Genomic DNA, 23,474 nt, shown 5'->3' on the forward strand with positions numbered 1-23,474 from the left:
ATCTGGTGTTGTGCCTTTAAGTAGGCAAAAGTGGGCACGGAAATTACTGTTTAAATGAAAATCTCTTCGTAGGCCCTTGTAACAAACAGATGTGTAGTGAGCTGCTGAGCAGAAGAGCCAAAGGCCATCAAGGCAGGAGCTCTTCAGAAGGCAAAACAAAGCGAAACAAACCACCCTTCATGGATTACATTGCCAGTACAATGTAATAGTGCACATCAAACATAAATCTTGACACTTTGCCCTATTCCTGGAAGGCATTGCAGACAGACGCTCCCAGAACTTAGTGTTAAAACTTCTGTATCTGGTGGGGTGGAAAATTGATTAGAAACTATTAGCAGATTTCAGGCATTTTTCTTCCTCTATCCGTGAAATCAGCAGGACATCCCCAGCCCGACTTGCCATGTAGCCAGAGCTGACTTTTCCTGGGGAGAGATTGCTAACAGCCATTAGAGGCAGTGGAAAAAAAAAGTTCTCGTTTTGGAATTACGCATCCTGTACTAGTAAGGGACATGCTGTGTAACTGCTGCCGGCTGTGTTGGGCTGTTTGAGAGCATGAATCAGCTCCATTCAGAAAGTCCTATTTATTAATTTAATGTAGTGTTTCAGTGGAGGGAGAGGGAGGAGGAAGGGGAATTCCATTTCTTGCTGCAAGCTGTGCATTTATGTACAGTAATCTGTATTTGTCTTTTGCACTCCAGCAGCAGGAGCAAGAAGCATGATGTAGGAGAAAGAGGAAGAACTGTAACAAGGAGAGATGAACAAATTTTTGGTATATCCAGTTAATATTTATGATAAACACGTTGCTTGTTTTGCTCTTGGTAGTTACTTCATGTTGCGTATCTATAATGCAAAGCAAGCATGATTGATGATGTTTCAAATCAAACAAATAAACAGTTAAAAGATCATAGAATGCAAGTTATTGTGCTATATAGTTCTCCATACTATCACCATGGTATCAAACAGCTTTCTCCAATGGTGTTCATGGCATCCCTCTAAGACTGGGTGTGGTGGCAGTATTTTAATCTGGTAATTGAATGAAAGATGTCTCAGGTCCACAACAGATTTTCATTTTATGGATTTGTAGAAATGCAGATAGGTGCTTAAATCCCATTTCTCATCAGTCTTAGACAGCAAAATACCTGAGTCTTGCTCAAGATGTCTGTGATGAATTGGGGTTTTGGATCTGAGGTTGCCATGCTGTCTGCTTTTGGCCCTCCTGGCACCGATCAAACTGCTTTTATCAATTAACTGTTAACTGTGCAATTAGTGGTAGTGATTTCACCCCTCGCAGAACAAGTAGCACCACTGTGTGAGTTAATTTAAGTATGATTTCTTAAAAGTTGTACGTGTCATGGCTGATGTGCTGACATTGTGCAGGCTGGATCCCAACCAGAGCAGGATGCTTCCCACACCTTTACCTTTTCCCTGCGACAGTCAGATTTCGATCTGTGAGGGCCATTTGCCTGTGGGATGACCCTTCTGTGGAAAGGTAGACTTGTACAGATAAACGCTGTACTGAAGACTGGGCTTTTATTCTTTGTCTTCTGCAAGTGAATTAGATTTGACCGTGCAATTTTCCTCTGTATTCACCTAAGCTTTATCTTCAGTGACAAATGATGACAGGAATATTTTGTCAGCAAGTTCCTTTATCGCAGACCATCTGGCCATGGCAGCAGGAAGGTCACCACACTCTGGAATTTCACCTCACTCCTTGCACACATCTGTAACCTCTGAAACTGATTTACAGTTGTGGCATGGCAGATGAAGACAGATTCTGCTTCATAAATCCCTTCTTCAGCTCATACCCTTGGAAGGGAATTTCAAGGAAAGATATTGATACATTTAAGTCGTTAATACTATCAGACTTTATTTCAAATCCAAATTAAGATTAGGACACAGAATAGAAATAGGTTTTCTCTGTAGTAAAGGGTAGTTCTAAAACATACATAAGGAGCTTCAGGCAGACGTTTGTGCTTTATATGGAAGAAAATTGATAGTAAAAAAAATTAGAACATTTGCACAGCTATACTAAAAAATTAAAAGAAAACCGAGTGCTTTTTCACAATAATTCAACTGTGAAAAAGACTTTACTGTTTTCAGTTATAACAAACATTTCCTGCCTTTGCATCAGCGCTATTTTAGGTGAAAATATCACTCCCCGAATAGAGGCACTTAACTTCAGCAGAAGTTCTAAAGAATGTCTCACATGTCAAGAACACATTTTGTATCCAGTCCTAATTCCCCTTCTGTTCAGGCCAAAGCAGGCTCTGCTCTTCTGGCTCTGAACAAATCTCTGAGAGGAATTCACGCATGAATTGATAGGGGAACCCCTGAAGGCAAATGGTCGGCAGAAGTTTAATTCTATTCAGTATCTGACTGAGAGCAGGTTCAATATTTGAAGTCAGTGGGTGTGACCAGAATCTGGGCCACTTCGTGAAGAGAATACAGCTTGTGTGTTTTTCAACTGTGACCTCAGTTTTGATCAACGGGCACACCTCAGCTGCCACATCCAAGGATCTACTTCCAGCAGATCTTGCCGGCTTCGCCCACTTGCACAGCCCCGCTGGCAACGAGCTGCAGGGCAGCAGGGAAAGCTCGGTGCTCCGCTTCCTTCACCCGCTCAGACAGGGTCTCCACTGTGTCACCAACCTTCACTGGAACTGCCTCTTGGAAAATGATTGCTCCAGCATCCACCTCCTCCTGTAAAGGCAATAACCAGAAAGTTGTGCGGTTGGAAGATGAGAGAGAGGGGCATGGATGTGTAACAACTACTGGAATCCGGCCGCTGCAGAGATCTGTTTGTCATTACATTATGACAGGAAACATGAAATCAGGCCAACGTGAGGAGTGCAGGGAAGATGCCACACAGGCCTGTGAGGAACTGACAGAAGCGTAGGTTGCAAAGAAAAAAGAGAAGTGAGTAATGTTTCTGCTACAGAAAACAAAAGCCGCGTTAACCGACGACATGACAGACTGGATTGGACCAAATGGTGATATTTCAATTCAGAAAAGTGAATTAGCCAGCTCTGGCACAGAGCTAGACCAGAGGACCGGCAGATCTCTCTTTTGCATGTTAATGAGGCAGAGCTCGGCTGTTTGTTAATGGCTTCTCAGTACATTGCCACACAGAGAAGAAGCAGTCATGTTATGGAGAAAGGAATGCAATTCTTCCAACTAGAAAAAGAGAGAAAAAACGTTTTTTTCCAAGGGAAAGCCAAAGTCATGAAAACAGATTCCAGGAACAGTGGAAAAAAGGCTGATAATCTGAAGTATGCAGTTGATGACTGGAAAATAGTTACTGTCAACTCTGATAACCAAACAAGATGGAAAAAAATCTCTCTGAACTGATACAAAGTACATCTTCCATGCTGAGAGATCTCTGGCATTTGCTTCCTTAGTTTTTGACTTTTGATCAGGGGGCTGGAGCATCTCTCCTATGAAGACAGGCTGAGAGAGCTGAAGGCGCTCAAGGCCAGGTTGGGTGGGGTCCTGGGCAGCCTGAGCTGGTGGGGACAGCCCTGCCCATGGTAGCGGTTTGGGGCTGGGTGGGCTCTGAGGTCCCCTCCAACCTGAACCATTCTGTGATTCTAACATTAAGGTACTTCTTAAGTTAAGAAGTTGTTACTTCTTAACAAATCCAAGCTTCTTGTGCCACTTCCAATATTTTTTTTATTATTATTATTATTTATTTCTTGAAGGCAACAAATAAGGAAGGTTGTATGATAAAATATAAGAAGTTGGTGCTGTTCTCTAACAAAGATTTTGGGGTTAGTCAAGACGTGATGCAAACCATTACAGCCACTGCAACAGCTGAAATGGCAGCAGTGAAATACTTAAGGAAGAAGTTAACTAAGGTAGAGCTTTAACTCCTGTATAGACTAGTCATTTCCAGTTCCTTTTCCAGAGACAGCAAACTACAGCACTGTGTTGCCTAATGATGTTATGAATGAACGAAGGAGAAAAGGCAGTCAAGCGTGCTGCTGCAAGGGATTCCCACACACAAGCTCCAAGGTGAAAATCTTAAGACCTGTCAATGATGAAGGGTGGAGGAAGGAAATACTTACAGCCACAAAGTGTACGGTACAGCCTGTTACTCGGACTCCAGCTTCCAGCACCAATTTGTGGGCATTTGCTCCCTTAAAAGAAGGCAGTAGCGATGGGTGGATATTCAATATTTTTCCTAGAAAAGAATAAGTGAGGTCATTGCATTTGGACTTATCAGAGTGTTCAAAGTGTCAATAATAAACAGAGGAACAATACACATCTGTGAAAAAGACTTTTCTAAGCATTAAGTGACTTCCGCACTTACACTTTTTTTATATATATTACTGCCAGATAACTACCTCAAAGCATTTCAGAATGTGTTGCTATTTCAGAAAATCAAGGACAACAATCAGTTACAATGAACTCCATAGCTAAAGCATATTTCTCCAGTGACTAATCATCAATATACATATATCTTTTTTTTCTGTGGTTGTCCTTTCTCTCCATATGTTGTTCTCCTCTTCTTTCATTATAAGCACAATCCCTTCTTACAAACTCAATACCCCAAAGAAATTTGGTGCTGTTTCAAACATAACAGACTCTCCTATGACAAGGCAAAAATTCTTTAGCTCAGACCTCTCCTCCCCATCTGTTTCGGCTTAATGAAAGACAGCAGCTGCTCACAGAGGAGTCCTTCGCTCTGCCCTTCCAAAAAGCACCTGTCTACCACTACTACTTTCCAGGCGGAAAGTTGGCTGGGAGATCCTGAAATGGATAATGTAACCTTTAATGCTCAATCAGGTGGGACAGTGGTTAGAACCCTGGAAAGCTTGTACCCTACATTTTCCTTAAATGAGAAAGCATATGCCTTAGCCCCTGCGTGGCTGTACAGTAGGAGACAGTGGCTAGCGGTGCCCTTAGGGTCTCACTTAGAGCTATGTCATCGTTAAACCATCAGAATACCTTCTTTCTTCTGGCACACTTTCCCTGTCTGGTCTTAGTATGTCTGTGACATACTAAGTCCTGCCAACTCTGGACCCGAGCAAAATCAAAAGGTGCTAAGCAGCGCCGGTTCTTCTCTTAGATTCAGTACAAACCCTTGCAAGATTAAAGAAATGACCATCAGCACTATTTATATCCCAGTATGCTACGCCCACGCTATCTCCACATGCCTCCTGCTTAGGATGACTGTGTGTCATCGGGATTCACTGAACACCACCTAAATGCCAAGCAGTAAGACTAAGCTGACATATGCTGGCGGAGGCAGCAGTGTACTGAAATAGAGGCATGTGGTTTTGTAATGTGAAGTGAAGGCCATTGCTGGCAGCACAGAACCTGCATTCTCACTGCAAGGACTCACGCAGATTTTTACTTGCAAAACTTAGAGGAAACGTATCAACCGATCTGTAACAATATCTCAAACGTGTTTTGTATCTCAAAAATATCCCTTTTCAAAAATCAGCATCTCTCTTATTGCATCTTGAGAAAAAAAGGGTACAGAGGACTCTGGGATGAAAATAACCCTCTGCACTTCTTCTGGAGTTTCCCCAGTTTCTCCTTACGGTACCATCAGCAACTACTGGGCATGGGCTGACGTTTGGACTAGGTGATCTTAGAGGTCTTTTCCAGCCTCAGTGATTCTATGATTCTGTGAATTGCTCTAAAAGAAAGTGGCTTTCTGTTTGTTTACTTCTTTTTATCTCTTTTCTGTTAGGATTCACAATTAACACTTCAGGATCATTAAGCAAGAAGAGGAGTTTCACAACTAACTTTATGCTCTATGTCCTTGTAACTGCTGGAGAAAGAGAAAGTAACAGCTTTTAGGTGAGCAGCAACAAAAATGAACTGTTCTGGACAATTCAGACTCATGACTGCAGCTGTCTAGGACACAGACACCTGCATCCTGGTGTTCTGGACTCCGTAATAGAGAGAAACAAAACCAGTTAATCCAACTCAAGTTAGTTGACAGCTGTAGCATAACACAAATTGCCTCTGAGGAATGCCTGTTTTGCTCTACTGATTTTAAAGAGAGGTTTGAAAAGTAGTTCAGGTGTAAAAGGTGGATGTCACAGACACACCCAGAGGAAAACAACAGTCACCACGTGAACAACAGAGGTGGCCCAGAGAGCTGCAGGGAACAGTGTGACCAGCTGGCACCCGGTGCAAACATGCTTAAGTAACCATGACTAAGTCTGAAGTACAGCAAATAGCGAAACAAGTAGCTGCTTCTGTGTGATTCAGAACTCCCTGCATGAAACTGAAAGAGAGAAGGTAAGGAATGTAACAACTGGAGGAGGCAGAGGCATTATCAGCCCCTAACAAAGAAGTGCAAAATTGTAAAAGATCCTAAAATCATAGAATCATTTGCGTTGGAACAGACCTTTAAGATCATCTACTTGAAACCCTCCTGCTATAGGCAGGGACACCTCCCTCCAGACCAGGTTGCTCAAAGCCCCATGCGGTCTGGCCTTGAACGCTTCCAGGGAGGGGGCATTCACAGCCTCGCTGGGCAACCTGTTCCAGTGTCTCACCACCCTCACAGTACAGAATTTCTTCCTAATATCTAGTCTAATAAAAAAAGATGACCAGAATGGAGACACCAAACACCTCTGATGAACAAGAGCCACCCAAAGATTCACACAGCGCCTGGGATGTCTGACTAAAAGACGGTGAGATGCTAACAGGAACTACGTATCGCTCTGCAGTTCAGCCTGCTGGCAAAGTTCATCTGTGAGAGGAAGGATTTCTCCTTGGCTGAACGCTCACCTGCCCACAGTCAACACGTACTGCTTGGGCAGCAACGTGGCCCACACCTCATGTCTGCAGAGGCCAAAAGCCTTACTTTACAACATTTTCTGATAAATCAAAGACCACCATTTGAAGGTGGCTTCCTTAAGCTTCTGTGAAATGATATGAGGAATTTCCTGGAGATAATTTATAAAATTGCATTTTTTTTTCTTTTCTTAAAATGTATACACAACTATGCAGCACTTACCTTCCCATTTCTTGACAAAAGGACCTGACAGTATTCGCATAAATCCAGCAAGGCAGATCAGCTCAACTGAGAATTCTTCAAGGACTCTGTCAACCGCACTGTCAAATTCAGTGCGACTTCCATACAATTTATGGTCAATAACCTGTGATGATCCAAAAAAGGAAGAAACATGGGCAAAAAGTTAATTTAATATAAAGCCATAAGAATGGGATGAAACGGTACTCTGGAGTAATTAGCAAAAAGCCCAGTAAATCTCCAAATGTGGCTACAGTTAGATGCCCTGTACATCAAGAAGAGCTCTTCAAAAATGCATACAGCTAACAGACAAATAACCAGTCTTAATTCCTATTAACACAGAGTAATTATCAGAAAGCGGAGCTTTATCACATTAGGCTCACAGCATTTGGATACAATTAAACTACAAATGCAGGTCATTAGGATAATCTAAAGTCTAAGAATGATTTCACCTTAAACCTTATGTGTTTCCCATCTAAGATAGACTTCTTAATTTCAACAGGAATAAGGCGGTGCTACTTAACTTACAACATTTGTAGTCTTTTAAATAAAAGGACCTGTTAATTCCTACAAGATTTGCCACACTGGCACATTTAAATATCATAAAGTAGTCTTGAAAAACCAGAACTGCGTAGCTGAAACGGTGGCAGTGGGCACTAGGAATAGAGCCTAGCTCGACACTGGGCTGAACTTCCCAATGACACAACTAGGTAATACCTGGCAAAGCATGTACAACTCTGTGCCTCTGTTCTATCACTCAACCACTGAAACAGCCCTCCAAGATAAAAGCGTGCACTGGGGCCTAATCTTCCATAACATCTCTAGTTAATGGTGAAAAGTGGCTGCAAAATACTCCTAAGTTAGAACAGTAGCATTGCATATCTGTAATGCAAATAGCTACACAAAGGGCAAAGCAACGCAGTGATGGATCCAGTGACACAAAGGCAATCACAGTTTGCTTTGAATGAATCCTGAAAAGCCTGAAGCAATAGCCAGGGAGACAATGGGAACCTCTCATTTCATTCAAATCCTTGTTTAGCATGTTATTTTAAATATAAGCTCAGATAAAATATGCTGCTACTTTAGTGCAAATGCACTACACTTAAATAAATGGCAAAGTTTAAACTGCAAAAGTTTTGCACTGGTTTAATACAACAACCTTTCCCAATACCATCAGTATTACTAGTATCATCTCTGAGAGGGAGAACAGGAAGTAATTTGCTCCCGTGTTAGGTAGTTTGCCCAGGGGCACAAAGATCATGACAGAACAACAACAAAAAGAAACACACTAAGACTTTTTTTAATCATTATTTCACAGTACTTTTCTGATGTAGTCAGAGCTAATGAAGGTTAATTTAAAAAAGATGAGAAATACTTACCCTTGTAGGAATACCAGCTCTTTCAGCTTTCCTTAGCCCCTCCACACCAGCTTTGTTAGAAACAACAAGAACTATTTGTGCAAAACTGGTGGGCTTCTTTGTGCTATTTATGAGGGCTTCCAGGTTTGTGCCTGAGAGAAAAAATAATTCATGAATATCAAGCTGTTCCTGGAGAATAAATATAGTTAACAGCTACAATAGTTTTTAAATAAGAAGCAATGTGGGTGAACTCAATCAAAAAACCACCCATGTTAACAGCAATCTCTTATTTAATAACATTACTGCAACCTAAATCTGATACCTGCAGTCTACAAGGCAGACTAGCAATTAGCTATGTAAACTGTAGTTGCTGAAATTTGCCTGATGGTTTATTTCTTAACAAGTGGGAATACTGGAAACTCTGGAAGTGACTATGGGGCAAGAGGAAACTCTGATCTGTTTGTTAAATAATGCTGCTGTCTCAATAGCAAAAAACAATCGCTGCTTGAACCTAGAGACATACTGAAATTTGTAGCTAAAATGAATACATGTAATTTATAGTTAGCTTGCAGCAGAGGGTAAAGATCATTTTGTTTCTGACTGAAATTAACCCAAAGGCAAAATCTATTCTGCCTGTTACTGAGCACAGAAAGCCTCGATAGAAGGCTATCAAGCCCATAATGCAGACTTTCACAGACTTCAAGAGATTGTGAGTTGAAGTTCCTTTTTCAATAGTCTAGTAAAGAATGTAAACTCTCACCTGTTCCAGAGATAAGGACAGCAACCTTCACTTTGTTTGTTTGGATTTTGCCTTGGATATGGCTGCGCACAGACAGTGACCTATTTGCTTGCAAGGCTTGAAGCAGGTTATGGACTTTAACATGGGCAGAGCCTGAAGACATGGAAGGAAAAAAGAAAGTAAATAAAGGCAGAAACACAGAGAGGTGAAAAATACCCGTGAAAAGAGAAAAGTGGCACTGCTTTACTTCTCAATACTTATTTATAGTTCTGGTGACATCTTACATTGCTAAGCACATGCTTTACATACTAAGACAGAAATCATTAGAACTGACAATTTAATACCCTGTGCACAAAAGCCATGGAGGTGCCAATTAAGAGTTTTTCAGCCAAACTGCATGGAGATGCATCAGCAAAGTAATTTAGTTTTTCTTTTTTATTAAGGAAAATAAAAATCCAGTAACCTTTTTGTAGAGGGACAACTCTCCCAATCAGCCAGGCTGCCTCGTGTTTCTGCACATCCTTGAGCACCTGCTGAGCCAGCTCCTTCTGAACGACTAAGACTGCACCAATCCCACAATTAAATGTCCGAGCCATCTCCTCCTCAGAGAGGTTGCCTTCTTTATGGAGCCAACAGAAGATTTCAGGAATCTTCCAGCTAAGAGCATCTGAAGAAAATTGAAAATACAAATGAAGAGTGGAAGGCACTACCTATGCACAAGTACTAAAATTATGAGAGTACCGAAAGGCAAAATCTGTATGGAAAGCACAGACTAAGTCCCTCAACAGCATCAGCATGACTAAAATCAGTTTCCATGCAGAGAAAAAGGATGTTTCTTCCTTACTTAACATGACTTGGGAACAGAAAAAAAGTTTCAATCAGAGAAAATTAATCATATCACTGCACTGCAAACTATTAATGAATAATCCAAAATGGGCTGTAAGGCAGTCTTTGGAAAATCCTCCTCTTGAAGTATACAACCTTGCTTCTGGAGAAACTATTGTACAAGAACAATAGCCTTAAAAACTGTCACAAAAAACACAATTCTACCAGTTCCAACAAGGTAAGGGTGATTTACAGCATCACAAGAAATGCTTCTGGACTAGCCTCTGTAACGGAACTCCAAAGACAGTAAGTTTCTTTCTTGTCACACCAACCTGAGTGGTGTGGTTGACACAATGGAAGGAAGGTATGTCATTCAGAGGGACCTCAACAAACTCGAAAGGTGGGCCCGGGTGAATCTAATGAGGTTCAACACAGCAAAATGCAAGGTTTTGCACTTGGGATGGAGGAATCCCAGGCATATATACAGACTGGGAGGAGCAATCCTTGAGAGCTGCCTTGCAGAGAAGGACCTGGTAGATGAAAAACTGAACATGAGCCAGCAGTGTGCTCTTGCAGCTTGGAAAGCAAATGGTATCCTGGGCTCCATCAGAAGAGGGGTGGCCAGCAGGGAGAGGGAGGTGATTGTCTTTCTCTACTCTGCCCTTGTGAGGCCCCATCTGGAGTACTGCATCCAGGTCTGGGGCCCCCAATACAAGAAAGACAGGGAGCTGTTAGAGAGGGTCCAGACGAGGGCCACAAAAATGATCAGAGGGCTGGAGCACCTCCCCTACGAAGACAGGCAGAGGAAGCTGGGCTTGTTCAACCTGGAGAAGAGAAGGCTGTGGGGTGACCTCATTGCAGCCTTCCAGTACCTAAAGGAAGCCTACAAGCAGGAGGGTAGTCAACTCTTTACAAGGGTAGATAATGACAGGACAAAGGGAAATGGTTTTAAGTTGAAGGAGGGAAGATTTAGGTTGGATATCAGGGAAGTTGTTTACCAAGAGAGTGGTGAGGTGCTGGAAAAGGCTGCCCAGAGAAGCTGTGGATGCCCCATCCCTGGAGGTGTTCAAGGCCAGGTTGGGTGGGGCCCTGGGCAGCCTGGTCTACTATTAGATGTGGAGGTTGGTGGCCCTGCCTGTGGCAGAGGTGTTGGAGCTTGATGATCCTTGAGGTCCCTTCCAACCCAAGCCATTCTATGATTCTATGATTTAGTGACAAATGGAAGCGTGATTTACATATAGTTCTAGAGTTCAGAACTCTACAGCAGTTACCTTATTTTATTCTACAACCCAACTGAACACTGCATAACTTATAGTAAGTCGTTTACCTTTCCATACTTCACTCCCCTGTAAAAAGTGAAATAATATTTCTAGAGTATCTGACGAAATTGTGACGAGGATTAATTAAAGTCCACTGAATTTCAGGAGACCTACTTCAGCTAGTAACCATATCTGAATGCCAATCAAAAACGTAACTAATGTCATATAATTACAAGTAATTTTGCAGGTTTTTGCCAATCATGACAGTTCACTTTGAGTTGTGTTCACATCTATACATATTAACACAGATGTTTCTCAGCTTTTCTTTCCATCTCACCTAAAACGACACCAAAGGAGTCTGGGAGAACTCTGGGGATGTTTTCCAGCAAACCTCCCCCAGTGATGTGTGCGTAAGCTTTCACGTGGCCTGAGCGAAGGACAGGCAGCAGAGTCTTACTGTAGATCCTGGTTGGGGTTAACAACAGATCTCCTGTTGATGACAGAAGATGAAAGAAGACAATTACGATGCTGAAAAAAATGTTACTCGGTATGAAATTGGAAAAATCTCAAAATTCTAATTTGCTGCACAGAAGTGAGCACTGAATTACAGACAGACAAACAATGCCTACATTTCAGCATACAATTAGTTATTTATATCCCTCCCTTAATTTCTTTCCTGCATACGTGATTCACAGGAAACAAAAAAAGATGAGAACACGTTTGAGAACAGAGTAACTTTCTTGGTGCCTTAGAAAAGTTACAGAAGCAAAGGTACAGACAAGACAATTGTGTGAATTTTTTCTGTTCAAAAGTTCCAGCGAAGAAACTGCATTAGAAATTGTACCTAATGTCTGATCACCAGAGACGCCAACTTGAGAAGAGAAATCCAGCGATGACTTTTCAACAATCCTCCTTACAAGGCTGTACCCATTGCTATGAACCCCAGAAGAAGCAACTCCAATAACCACATCTCCATCAGCAATTCTCTCCAACTGGGGCAGCATTTGCCCTCGCTCTACTGCACCGACAGCAAAGCCTGCCAGGTCGTACTCGCCAGGTGGATACATGCCTGGCATTTCGGCAGTTTCTCCTCCTGTGAGAACCAAATAAAAGGTGAAGGGACTATTGGAAAACTACTGGAACCAGCGTGCATGCAGTTTTTCAAAGTTTCAAACTCTTAAGGCATTAACAAAATGATTTTTTTTAGTTAGATAAACAAACATTAGAAGTAATTAAAACCACGCCTTTGTCCCAGGCCCTTCAGTTGAGCAAGCAATAGCAAATTGTGAAAGAACATTTCCTCCCTCGCTCTGACAACAAGTATCAGATTGCTGTGCATTCACATTTTAAAATCATAGCATATATTTAGAGCTTCCCATCTCCAAATTCTGCTGGGTTTAACATTCTTCATTAAAAACTTACAAGATATAAGGAATTCAAAAAAGAACCTCAAAAGCATGATTCTTCTATTAGTTTTACTTGCCACCATAAAGATTTTATATATAATATTATTCTGACTTCCAGTCATGCCTACAACCTCGGCATCAGTGTTGCCAAAGTTCTACACAACCAAGGTTTATAAACTGTTTTGGGAGAAACCTCTAAAAGAGGGCTTTCCTACCCATCCATGCAGCTGAAACAGTAATCCAGGCTACTACCTTACATCCCCTTTACCAGGACATAATTTTGTTTCGTTTTGAAAACCTTGTTTTGTCTGGATGATGTCATTCAGAACGCAGTTTGAAAAGGTAATTTTCCAGGCTTACATGGAAATCAGTAACACCACTCAAACAGCCTTCTCACTCTACACACACCAGCACTGGTTCCCTTAGTGCTCTTCAGGTATAAGCTGATGGTCTTTGCTGTTGAAGACCTGTGTTCTGCCTGTCATGTCTCATTCAGTCTAGAGAGAGAAAATCACTGTGTTTAATAAATGAAAGGAGCATTTACTGCTCTCTGAAGTTTTCTTAACAGCCATCCTCACACTATTTCATCATTCCAGAGAGGAAGTCAAAGCTATGTCATTATTATCCTTCAAACTCCTTCACTGGTCCTGATGTCAACAAGAAAAGAGCTTAAAAATGATAAAGTTGCCATTATATTATGACATCTGCCTAACATATTGACCAATACTGTTTTGGGTTTTTTTTTTTGCTAGATTTCATTCGTTCTTCTATTTCAGAAATGCACCTCTGAAGGTGCTCCAAATTGCTCCTGAGCAATGGTGAAGATGCCCTTCTGCTCAGTGCTTGACTGCTGCTCAATGCTAGATTCCCTGGAACTGTTCCAGGTTTCTACATTACACTGCTACAACCAACTTTAAAATCAGAGTTCACACTAAGAAGTGTCATTTGCTTAGATACGTTGGTTTTAAACCATAAACCACACATTTAATAACATTTGTGTGAAACTGAGCAAGTAGGTAGGTCCTTCGGTACCTCACTAGTAAGAGCTTAAGGTATTTGAGCAAAGTATTCAGCTATTGCAGATATACATGGAAAGAATTCAGGAATATGCTATAAACAAGACTCACCACTTGGCTTATGAAGTCATACTGTACAAAGACAGATCTACATGCTACATACATGCACAGTGACACAAATGTCTTAAGCTAGAGCCCAAACTGAAATTTATTTTAATGATTCTGGAGAAGAGGAATCTCAGGAGAGACTTCATTGCCCTCTACAAAAACCTGAAAGGAGCTTACAGAGAAGTAGGGTTGGCCTCTTTTCCCAGGTAACAGAGATGGGACAAGGGGGAATGGCCTCAAGTTGTGCCAGAGGAAGTTCAGATTGGGTAATCAGAAGAAATTTATTTTCCAAAAGAGTGATGAGGTATTGTAACAGGCTGCCTAGGGAGGTGGTGTAGTCACCATCCTTGGAGGTGCTCAAGAGCCGTGTGGATGTGCCACTGAGGGACACGGTCGGTGGGCATGGTGGAGGTGGGCTGATGGTAGGACTAGGTGATCTTAGTGGTCTTTTCCAACCTTAATGATTCTGTGATTCTAAGATTCAGGCTACAGAAAAGCATTTTTGCCTTAGATACACAGTTACTGCATCCTCACTGTACCCTCCCTTCCGATAGTGTCATAAATTTGGGGAGCAAATCATGGTTGTTTTATGTATGAGTTCTGATTTCCTTCAATATCAGCACCAAAAAAAAAAAAAAAAAAAAAAGATATCTACTAACCCATTTACAAAATTGAGATACTGTTTTCTGGTATTAGTTTACAAATGTTTAAAGCCCTGTTCAGTTTTTAAGTCTTCCAAATGGAAATAAAATCTTGAAATTTCAGTAAATGATTTCATATTAAGATTTCACCTAGCATGTACTTTAGCTGAAATATGAATGGTTTGATTATATTTGATAAACGGAGAGAACATTTTAAGACAAAACCTAAGACTGGCAAATACTTCATGCAGGAAAAAACAAACAATAGAACATAAACAGCTCCTTCTTCTAAGCTTGTAAACTCCATCAAAATAAGACATACTCATTTAGAACATACTTTTATCGCCAGCTTTCTTAAAGGAGTCAAAAAAGGACAAAGTACCAATTATCAAGTGGTATATAAAGTAAGACACTTGAATAGTCACTTTTTTTCTCAAATCAAAAGCCTTTTTTGAAAAAGTATGGTAATTCTCCAAAGAATATTTTTATAAAAGAAAGAACAACCACCTTATATGAGGAAACAACTTTCTGGGTTTTATTGCTTTGAAAATTAACCCCATGCTATATTCCTTTCATAAATGAAAGACTTATACAAAACATGTCTTTCCCACTGACCTAGAAATATTTTTATTGAGTTGAACAGTTTTAAATTTACATTTTTTAGGATTTATGAAGTGAAATATTGTATTATTTTCCATGGATAACTAGATTACTGTATACCACAGCACATACATCATTTGTGAGTAAAATGTATTACATACTTGTATTATGGGGCCAAAAAGGAAAATGCTTAAATTTGAGTCTTAACAGCTTGGAATATGCAAATTTTGGTGAAAGGAACTTTCAGCAAGTCCTCAACAGAAATACAGTTTTGCTAGTACTGTAACTAATGAAATATGTTTCTTTAATTTTTTGTTTTGTTTTTCTGTCTTGTGGTTAACTTCTCTGTCTTAAGAAGTGAGCTCCAACTCAAGCTTTTCCTGCATTTATAAGGACACTCTCTGGCTTTCCAGTTATATGATCTTGTGAGAATATTCTGACAGTGAGAGCTCTACTTTTCCTGTCAAATTTGTTTATAATCAGCCAAGAGGTTCAAAGGATATTATGTACACATGCAGGGAGACATATATATGCACAGTAACACATAAAAATCTTCTTTCTAGAGGAAAAGTCTAGAATTTTCTCTAGGATAAAGGATTAAAAAAAAAAAGCCTATTTGGCATGTTTTCAAATTCACTTGAAGGATACAAAGAATTAAAATACATGAATTGTTAGTTTTCTAGGTAGTTGTTATAGTTTCAAAGTTAAATGAAAAGATATGGATAAGAAAATGTATATGCAACATTTGTAAAATACTGTCTTCTCTCAGTAGGCAGAAAACAAGGACATGTGACCTTTTTTTCTCATCTCTAAGATTCTTTAGTAGACTAGGAAAACAAGCACATTAAAAGTAATTATAAAGAAATTGCACACAATTTTTCACTCCCTTCAAAGAAAAAGCGTTTCCATACCCAAAAGAGCACATCCTGCCTTTTGGCATGCTTCAGCTATTCCTGCAATGACAACCTGAGCCACTTCAACGTCAAGTTTACCACAGGCAAAATAGTCAAGGAAGAAGAGGGGCTCTGCTCCTTGAGCCAGGATGTCATTGACACACATAGCAACCAGGTCTTGACCTATAGTGTCATGTTTCTTACACACTTGTGCAATCTGCAAAACACAGTGAGAGAACCTGTTGGTTAGATTTCAGAACCTCAAACACAAGCAAAGTCTGCAATGGCAGGGGATTGAAACCATGCTCTTCCTCTGGAAGCTTTTTGAGGAGCAGCTTCAGTTAATAACGCTTGTGTGCTCCTCTCCTAAAATTCTATTTTAGGAACTTTTACTTTCTCAGTTAGCAAGTATGAAAGGAACCTTACGGAAGGAGACTGAACTGAAAAGGCTTTCATCACGGTTTGTATAAACACTATAGCACCCATATAATTAAATGTTTTCTCTGTGAGTAATCTTTTCGAGGATATTCTATCTCAGTGAAAGGGTGTACTGGCTATATACTTAAAATAAAAATGAGCTACTTTAAGGTTCTTCTTAAGATGGCTATTTACATGCCAAAATGTACAGTAAATAATTTTGCATGAAGAACGCAATTTAATTTTTCATTCCCTTTTCAGAAATACAAATAGGTATTTTTAAACACAACTGATCTTTTGTGGTAAAAGATAGACAGTTGTGTGATCAAGCAATTTCCATTCTGTATGTCGATTTCCACGTTACCTTGAGTTTTGTGCCAACACCATCAGTTCCAGATACCAATATAGGATCTTTGTAACCAGCTGCTTTCAAATCAAAGAGGCCAGCAAATCCTCCAAGTTCTGCATTGCAGCCTGCCAGCCAGAAAAAAAAAGAAGAAAATAGTAAACTTTTACTTTCATGGCTTTCTCCTGGATCTCCAGCACATCAGCAAATTCTCTCTGAAGTCTCTCAGCATGATTTTGTGGCCATGAAACTTTTCTCTGACATTTACAGCATCTTCACAGAGATACAGACAGAATCTCCTAATCCTCTTAAGTTTGCCTTGTTTTTTTTTGACCATAATTATCTAAAGCTAAAAATATAAACCTTTGTGATTGAACATTCAATAATGACAGAGACTGCTGCATTTAGTATTTTTCTGAAATACAGAAAAGGAACTGTTTTAACAGTTTGGAGCCCACTGCTTTATAGGAAAGGATGAATACTAAGTATTTTCCAATGGAAATCCCCTCTCTCTTTGTTACTACTGCTTACAGTACTTAAAGAGCCCCTGATTCTAAGACTGGTTATGATAGGGTAAGTATGGTAATCTTAAAACTGAATTTGGTTGAATCCTAAGAGTGAAACAAATAAGAGTGAAAAATACTACGAATGCTAACAAATGACGACTTTTACTAGTGTATGTATCTCCATATACTTTTCTCTCAGCATACAGCTGAAATTATTTGAAGGTTCTCATCTAATTTGAAGTAAAAGGGGTATTTCATAAATAACTGATATTTTAATTTTACCATAAGAATCACAAGGACTTGATAGATCAAGACATGCCTGATATCACAAAGAAGGATGGGTGGATTCTGTTTTAAATATGCAAAAGATATATTACATTTCTATCTCAAGTAATAGATAGGATATCTGAAAGAACTGGTGAAGAGTTCAACGTCTTTTATTGCTTGTACTTCTTTCTAAACATTTATCTACAAAAACTGTATAGCTACCTGAGCAAGAATGGATAATCCATGTAATCAAAGTAGGACTTCTTTGCTTGCATTTAATTTTTTGAGTAATTTATCATATTTTCTAATGCCCTTAATACATATGACATTTGGGAGATACATTTTAGAGTCATTTGACAAGAGAATCCGTAAACTTAAGGAACTACATTTTCAAGAAATCACAGGCATTAGGTTACTAACCACAAGTATTTCTAGTGAAATCCAGAAATACACGTAATACATTAGTATTTGGATCAAGATAAAGATCAAATGATAAGCCTCGTTACTATGAACCAACTGAAGCAGAAATAAAGGTCCAACTCTTACCTGGTCTTGATGTGGCTGCAGCTAGAGGTTTAATTTTCTGAACCAAAATATTCCCTGCTGCGATGTCTACCCCACTGTTTTTGTAAGTCAGGCCTCTGAAAGATTGTTAAAAAATGTTTCAACAATTGATTACTAAATGTAAAAACATGTATTTTAAAATAATATTTATGTCTTTATATCATTGTTTCACGAAGGAGACTCGCCATTCAGAATCCTATTCTGCTGTCAGTGAAGGTTTTCAAGTATCACTCTTTTCCTACTTTTACAATAAAATGATTTCTAAGTATTGCAGTACTTATTCCAGGTAGACTCAATGACACAAAGGTTAATCTCTTCCTGTTTGGATCTTGACTTCACACATACACCTGAAGATAGGGTCTATTACACACACACAAAAAGCCCTCAGCAACAATGTAAATGGATCTGACTTTGTAGGGTAGCATCGTATAAGATCAAGCTCAAGTTAGCTTCTCAAAACCAAAGTATCAAATATTTCTCTGTGACAATTCTAGAGTTTTATAACTGTGGCTTAAAGCTGCCTCTCCTCATCACCTTGAATGATACCACCACAAAAACAACTACACCTCTTTTTTTTTTTTTTTTTTTTTTACACGTGAGGTACAAACAGCTGTATGTAACTTGTCTGTTCCCATATTCACAGCAAGACCTTTTCATTTTGGAGATGATACAATTAATGACTTTCAGCTACAGGTACAGCAAAGCAACTGGCCAAAGACCTGTGCTATCAAGAAAATACAAAGGTACCTGCATGCACATTGTATAACTGCTAAAAAAAAATGTAAGAAGAAAATAATTACAAGCAGCAGCTGTTCAGCCCGTGAATAAGGCTAATGAAACTTCAGCCTTAAATAATAAGAGACCAAAGTCAGCCCCGATCAGCCTGAACATAATCAATACTTCACATATTTTCACCTCATTTTGAAAAGCACGATTCTTTAAAAGGAGAGTAGTTTTCTGAAATACTTCTTAAATAAACCTTCTGTATATTTTCACAGAGCGAAATGCATAGGACTTCATCCTGCCAAGCTGCCAAGCAGAGGCGTGTCCCCAACCTTACAGAGCCAACCATCATGGCCCGTTCTTGCAGTTTTGGGAGAGGAAACAATGGTGCAGACTTGGGGCAGTGAAACAAGCACTGACTGTAAGCAGCTGCGGGGAGACTCTTCCATGAGGTAGGGATCATTGGCATGGATGCACTCCAGCCAAGAAACTTTGTGGCTCTGGCCCATGAGCTCAGTGCTTTAGAGAACTCTTCATTAAAGTATTATCCTCTCACACAATGACAATACAAACACAAATCACATATTTTCACACAAATTTCTCAAGAGATGCATAGTGCTTGAAAAGGAAGACCAGATAGGAACACCCTTGTTCATTGAGTAAGTTTATTGATTATAATTTTACAATAAACTGATCAGTGTACACCATTAGCAAAAATTAAAAACTTACTAGCATGCTTCATAGGCTACAAAATTGTCAGTTATCAAAAGTATTAGAGAATAGGCAGGCAGATATGCCTTATATGAGCTGAAAATGAGTATAAAATCTTGCAAAAAATTCTCAATAGCATCAGAGACACAGTAGAACACGCTGCTTTAAAAAAAAATGCTCTCTCAAGACTGTTAAACCAAATAATGTGAAATAAGAAGGAATAGTAGTAAGAGTGATAAATTCTACCCAGGTTTTTAGTCAACTATTATAATGCATATATCATAACTAATGGCTTCTAAAGACTTTAAAATGACTTGACAAAATAGCTTTACATTTGTTCATATATGTTTGTCATGATAGTAACATTATATGTTTGGACAACCATTCTAGAGCAAAAGCTGTGGTTCAGAGTGTAAGGAACAGAAGTTCCGCTTTCCAAAAGCAGACAGAACACAGATTAAAGTTACTTGTGCTTGTCACTGTAGCTTAACTCAGACTTGGGAAAACAAGAACATGGATCAAAGAGCTATCAAAAAGTCTGTCCCTTCACTGGCTCGTCTTGTTTAGACTGCCCACTAGGATGCCAGTTAAGTCTACAGCTATGCATAATCAACATCCGTTTATTAATGTAAACTAGTGATGTCTTTAAGTCCCTTTCACACCAGTTGTTTCCATTTCAAGTATTTCAGATATCTACCTGGATTGACTCAGGAAAGCTATAGCCCGATAACCAATGTCCTTCCTATAAATGGCACCCTTGAAGTTTATGGCTGCTACTCCCTTGTTGGCTTCTTGCAGTGCTGTCATTAGATCCTCTTTAATAGCAGTTACTGTAAGGACTCTTCCTCCATTAGTCACCACTTTGCCATCTTTCAGGGCTGTGCCTGCGTGGAACACCTCCAATCCCAGTTCTTTAGCCTTAGAAAGTCCTGTGATTGTTGTTTAATAAAATAAATCCAGAAAAAAAAAAAGAGATCATTAGAACATTTCTCTATTAAATACTCAACAATTACACTGCCTAGAAACAATCAAATTCAGTGTAATCATTCTAGGGAGTACAAATAAATTTTTTAAAACTACATTTCGTGGAGAGACAAGTCTGCTGCTTGTATTCTCAGAGACACAGAAAGGTATTTAGCTGAAACACCTGCATGTAACACCAGCTGGATTCCATACTTCACTGACACAGAGACCACAAAACATATCAGCATGAATATTACATAAGATAAGCCCAGAAGCACCTTCTGTAACACATGTTAAAGAAATGCTACAAAACTTAACAATATTGTATGGAGATTTTAAAACACTATGGGCGCACTACTTAAAGTCTCTCATGTGTGAAAATTCAGTTGACCCATAACCACAAGATCTTAAGTTTCTATGAATCTAGGTAAAAAAAAGACTGGAGAGAGGGTGGGAGAATAATCAGACTTCTGCAGCTTCTCTTGCTGTATTTACCTGTTATTTCCAAACCCTTTGGATATGTTCCTGGATACCCTTCACTAGCCATGACCACAGTCACAGCTGCACTGTCTTCAAGCCAGACTGGCATGGAACTAGACAACTTTTTATTGATAACTGCTTGCATAACTTCGTACAAATCACTTTTCAACAGTGGAAGAATTACCTACAAAATACAGATCAGCAAATTAAAGAAATCAATTTTTTTTTTCATTTTTCTTAATGGAGCTTTTTAAAATATTACTGCAACTGTAAAAATAACATGAGTTTTCACACTGTATTTTCACATATATATACATCTTGCGCATAATCTATGTACCTTTAAAAAGACTTTTCCTTGGAAATAACTTCTATGGATAAAAGAACTGCTATATGTGGAGGGGAAAAGGTAGAGGCCAAGAACCCTACTGTGCTCTGAAGAATGGAAACAAAGAGTTTTGTTCCACTTGTCAGCAGGGAGTGGAAAAGGATGAGTTCACTTTTGCAGTAAAGATGAAAAAAAAAAAAAAAAGAGCATTCCATTCTGGAAAAGATATGGAAGTACTGAGTTTCACTCCAGCTTACTCTTGTAACATCCATATTTGAGTATAACCTGCTAAAATTTGGAATGGAACAAGTTAATAACAGACTTTCTATCTTGAATCAACAATAAAATATTTTAAATCCCAGAGCAATTAGCTAATTATTAACCTGAAAGTTAGTAAAGAATAATGGCAGACAATATCAGACTTTTCTCCTCCCATAATGATAAACCATATCTACAAAATCACTCACCTGACATTCTGGGTCACCAAATCTGCAGTTAAACTCTAGAACTTTAGGTCCATCTTTAGTAAGCATTAAGCCAGCATAAAGCACGCCTAGAATTTGAAAAAAAAAAAATGCATAAAAACTATATAAGCAACTCTGTAGGTCATTTGTTTTGAATCTACTCATGGTAGTGTTAAACAGGAAAACACTCATTCAAAGCTCATTTGAAGCCAGAATGTTACACTGTAACTGCTGTTCCTTCTGCTTTTCCCCATTTAACAGTTATCCACTGTTAACGAACAGGTATTGACTGATTTCAATGAACTTCAAATCAAGTCACTGATGCCAACCTCACTTCCAAATAAATCAAAGTCATCTTCCTTAACCTGCAGTGTGAGTTAGGCCTATAAAGAGGACAAAGTAGAAAAGCTGTCTGTCCATTTATGATTAAAAAAACCAAAACTTGTATACATACCAAGATAGGGGACACCTTCTTTCCTCATGCCATCAACAGTCTTCTGAAGAACAGTTTCTCTTATTTTCAGCAGTAAATCTTTAGAAATCTAATAAAACAGGATTAAATAGCTGTTTGTAAAAAGTGAGTACCTGATTTTTCCTACTGTTATGGCTAGCATTGGAAGAGCCAAGCAGAACGCTTGGACACTCTGCTGTTCACTCCAACACACACTTCAAACAAGAGAAAACTAGTATTTTTTTTTTCTCATCAGACTACATACTACAGCATTAATACGACAGGTTGGATTTTTTTCAGTCGCATTTCCATGCTTAGATCTCCACGTGCAAGTAGTCCCACTGGCTTCACTGGAACAAAACATTTGCAAACACTAACTGGCATTCAGATAAGGCCTCCTCAAGGACAAATCATACATGGAAAGCACAGTGGTGATTTATTATATTTTGTTAAATAAAATTAATTGCTTTTTGAAGGAACAGAACTGTCCATTTTTGAAATCCAAAGAGAAAAATAAATGGCCATAACGTAGGTCAACAGAAAGCAAAGTAAATCCTTTTGCAAACAGACTATTTTCAGAACAGAAAACAAACTACTTCAAGCAACAGCAAGAATTCTTCATTATTTTATCTCAACACAAAACAAAAATGTGGTTTAAGCACTTAGTTCTAATGATGAGTAATTCATTACGCTTAGTTTCATAGAATCATTAAGGTTGGAAAAGAGCTTCAAGATAATCAAGTTCAACTGAAAAAAAATCAAAATATGAGGTTTCAGAAATAAAACCTCCATCTTGATAATTAAAAGTGATTTGGTAGAGAAAACCTCCTTCATAGAAAAATGAATTATCAAGTTACATGCTTTATTTGACTAAGTTTGTTTTAGACAACACATTCAATCCACAGGATCCCAGTGCCTGCACTGTTCTGTTTGCCATCGTGGAACTGAAAATCCAGATTACTTTCAGTACTAGAGCTGTAGTACGGTTGCAGTGAGACATCATCTTATCATATTTTTACCTGAGGTGCTGGAGAATAAGCTCCCATCCCTCCCGTGTTAGGGCCTTCATCTCCATCCTTTAACCTCTTGTGGTCTTGGGCTGGGGGCATGGGAGCAATTGTGACACCATCTGTGAAACATAAGCACTGGCAAACAAGGAGAATAATTAAAATCCAAGTATATGACTAACATTTCATAAAGTGCAAAAAAGAGAAAATCTGTTTTATTTTTGGTGTGGCAAAAATGGATAATTAAGAGTACAAATTCTGTCTCCCTAATAAAACAAGCTACAGTAATCTGAACATTTTCCTCGTTTGCTCAGGAATCATTGCCTCAGTTTATAAGACCTTCCTAAAACAATCTCCTTTAATACAGCATATAGAAAATTATAACGCTGATAGTTGTACTGAAAAGAAATA

The 23,474-nt window shown here is 39.1% G+C and overlaps 1 protein-coding gene and 1 long non-coding RNA gene across 5 annotated transcripts in view; one reads left to right on the plus strand and one right to left on the minus strand.

The window, feature by feature from the left end:
• LOC110402542 (trifunctional purine biosynthetic protein adenosine-3) overlaps positions 1,842–23,474 on the minus strand; it is a 41,649-nt gene continuing 20,016 nt past the window's right edge. For all 4 annotated transcript variants that reach the window (XM_021404767.1, XM_021404753.1, XM_021404742.1 and 1 more), the window contains 16 exons: positions 23,076–23,201; positions 22,060–22,147; positions 21,609–21,694; positions 20,832–21,000; positions 20,071–20,302; positions 17,922–18,016; positions 16,621–16,730; positions 15,858–16,056; positions 12,020–12,268; positions 11,513–11,665; positions 9,555–9,758; positions 9,113–9,244; positions 8,374–8,504; positions 6,980–7,121; positions 4,065–4,180; positions 1,842–2,700 (listed from right to left, as the gene is read on the minus strand). In XM_021404767.1, coding sequence (XP_021260442.1) covers positions 2,518–2,700; positions 4,065–4,180; positions 6,980–7,121; positions 8,374–8,504; positions 9,113–9,244; positions 9,555–9,758; positions 11,513–11,665; positions 12,020–12,268; positions 15,858–16,056; positions 16,621–16,730; positions 17,922–18,016; positions 20,071–20,302; positions 20,832–21,000; positions 21,609–21,694; positions 22,060–22,147; positions 23,076–23,201 — 2,415 coding nt within the window. In that variant the 3' untranslated portion in view covers positions 1,842–2,517. The remainder of the gene's footprint in view (positions 2,701–4,064; positions 4,181–6,979; positions 7,122–8,373; positions 8,505–9,112; positions 9,245–9,554; positions 9,759–11,512; positions 11,666–12,019; positions 12,269–15,857; positions 16,057–16,620; positions 16,731–17,921; positions 18,017–20,070; positions 20,303–20,831; positions 21,001–21,608; positions 21,695–22,059; positions 22,148–23,075; positions 23,202–23,474) is intronic.
• LOC110402580 lies at positions 16,064–19,548 on the plus strand. Its single transcript, XR_002441193.1, has 2 exons — positions 16,064–16,299; positions 18,938–19,548. It is a non-coding gene; the product is annotated as an uncharacterized LOC110402580 (long non-coding RNA).

This window comes from Numida meleagris, chromosome 1 (assembly GCF_002078875.1).
Source record: "Numida meleagris isolate 19003 breed g44 Domestic line chromosome 1, NumMel1.0, whole genome shotgun sequence".
NCBI lineage: Eukaryota > Metazoa > Chordata > Aves > Galliformes > Numididae > Numida > Numida meleagris.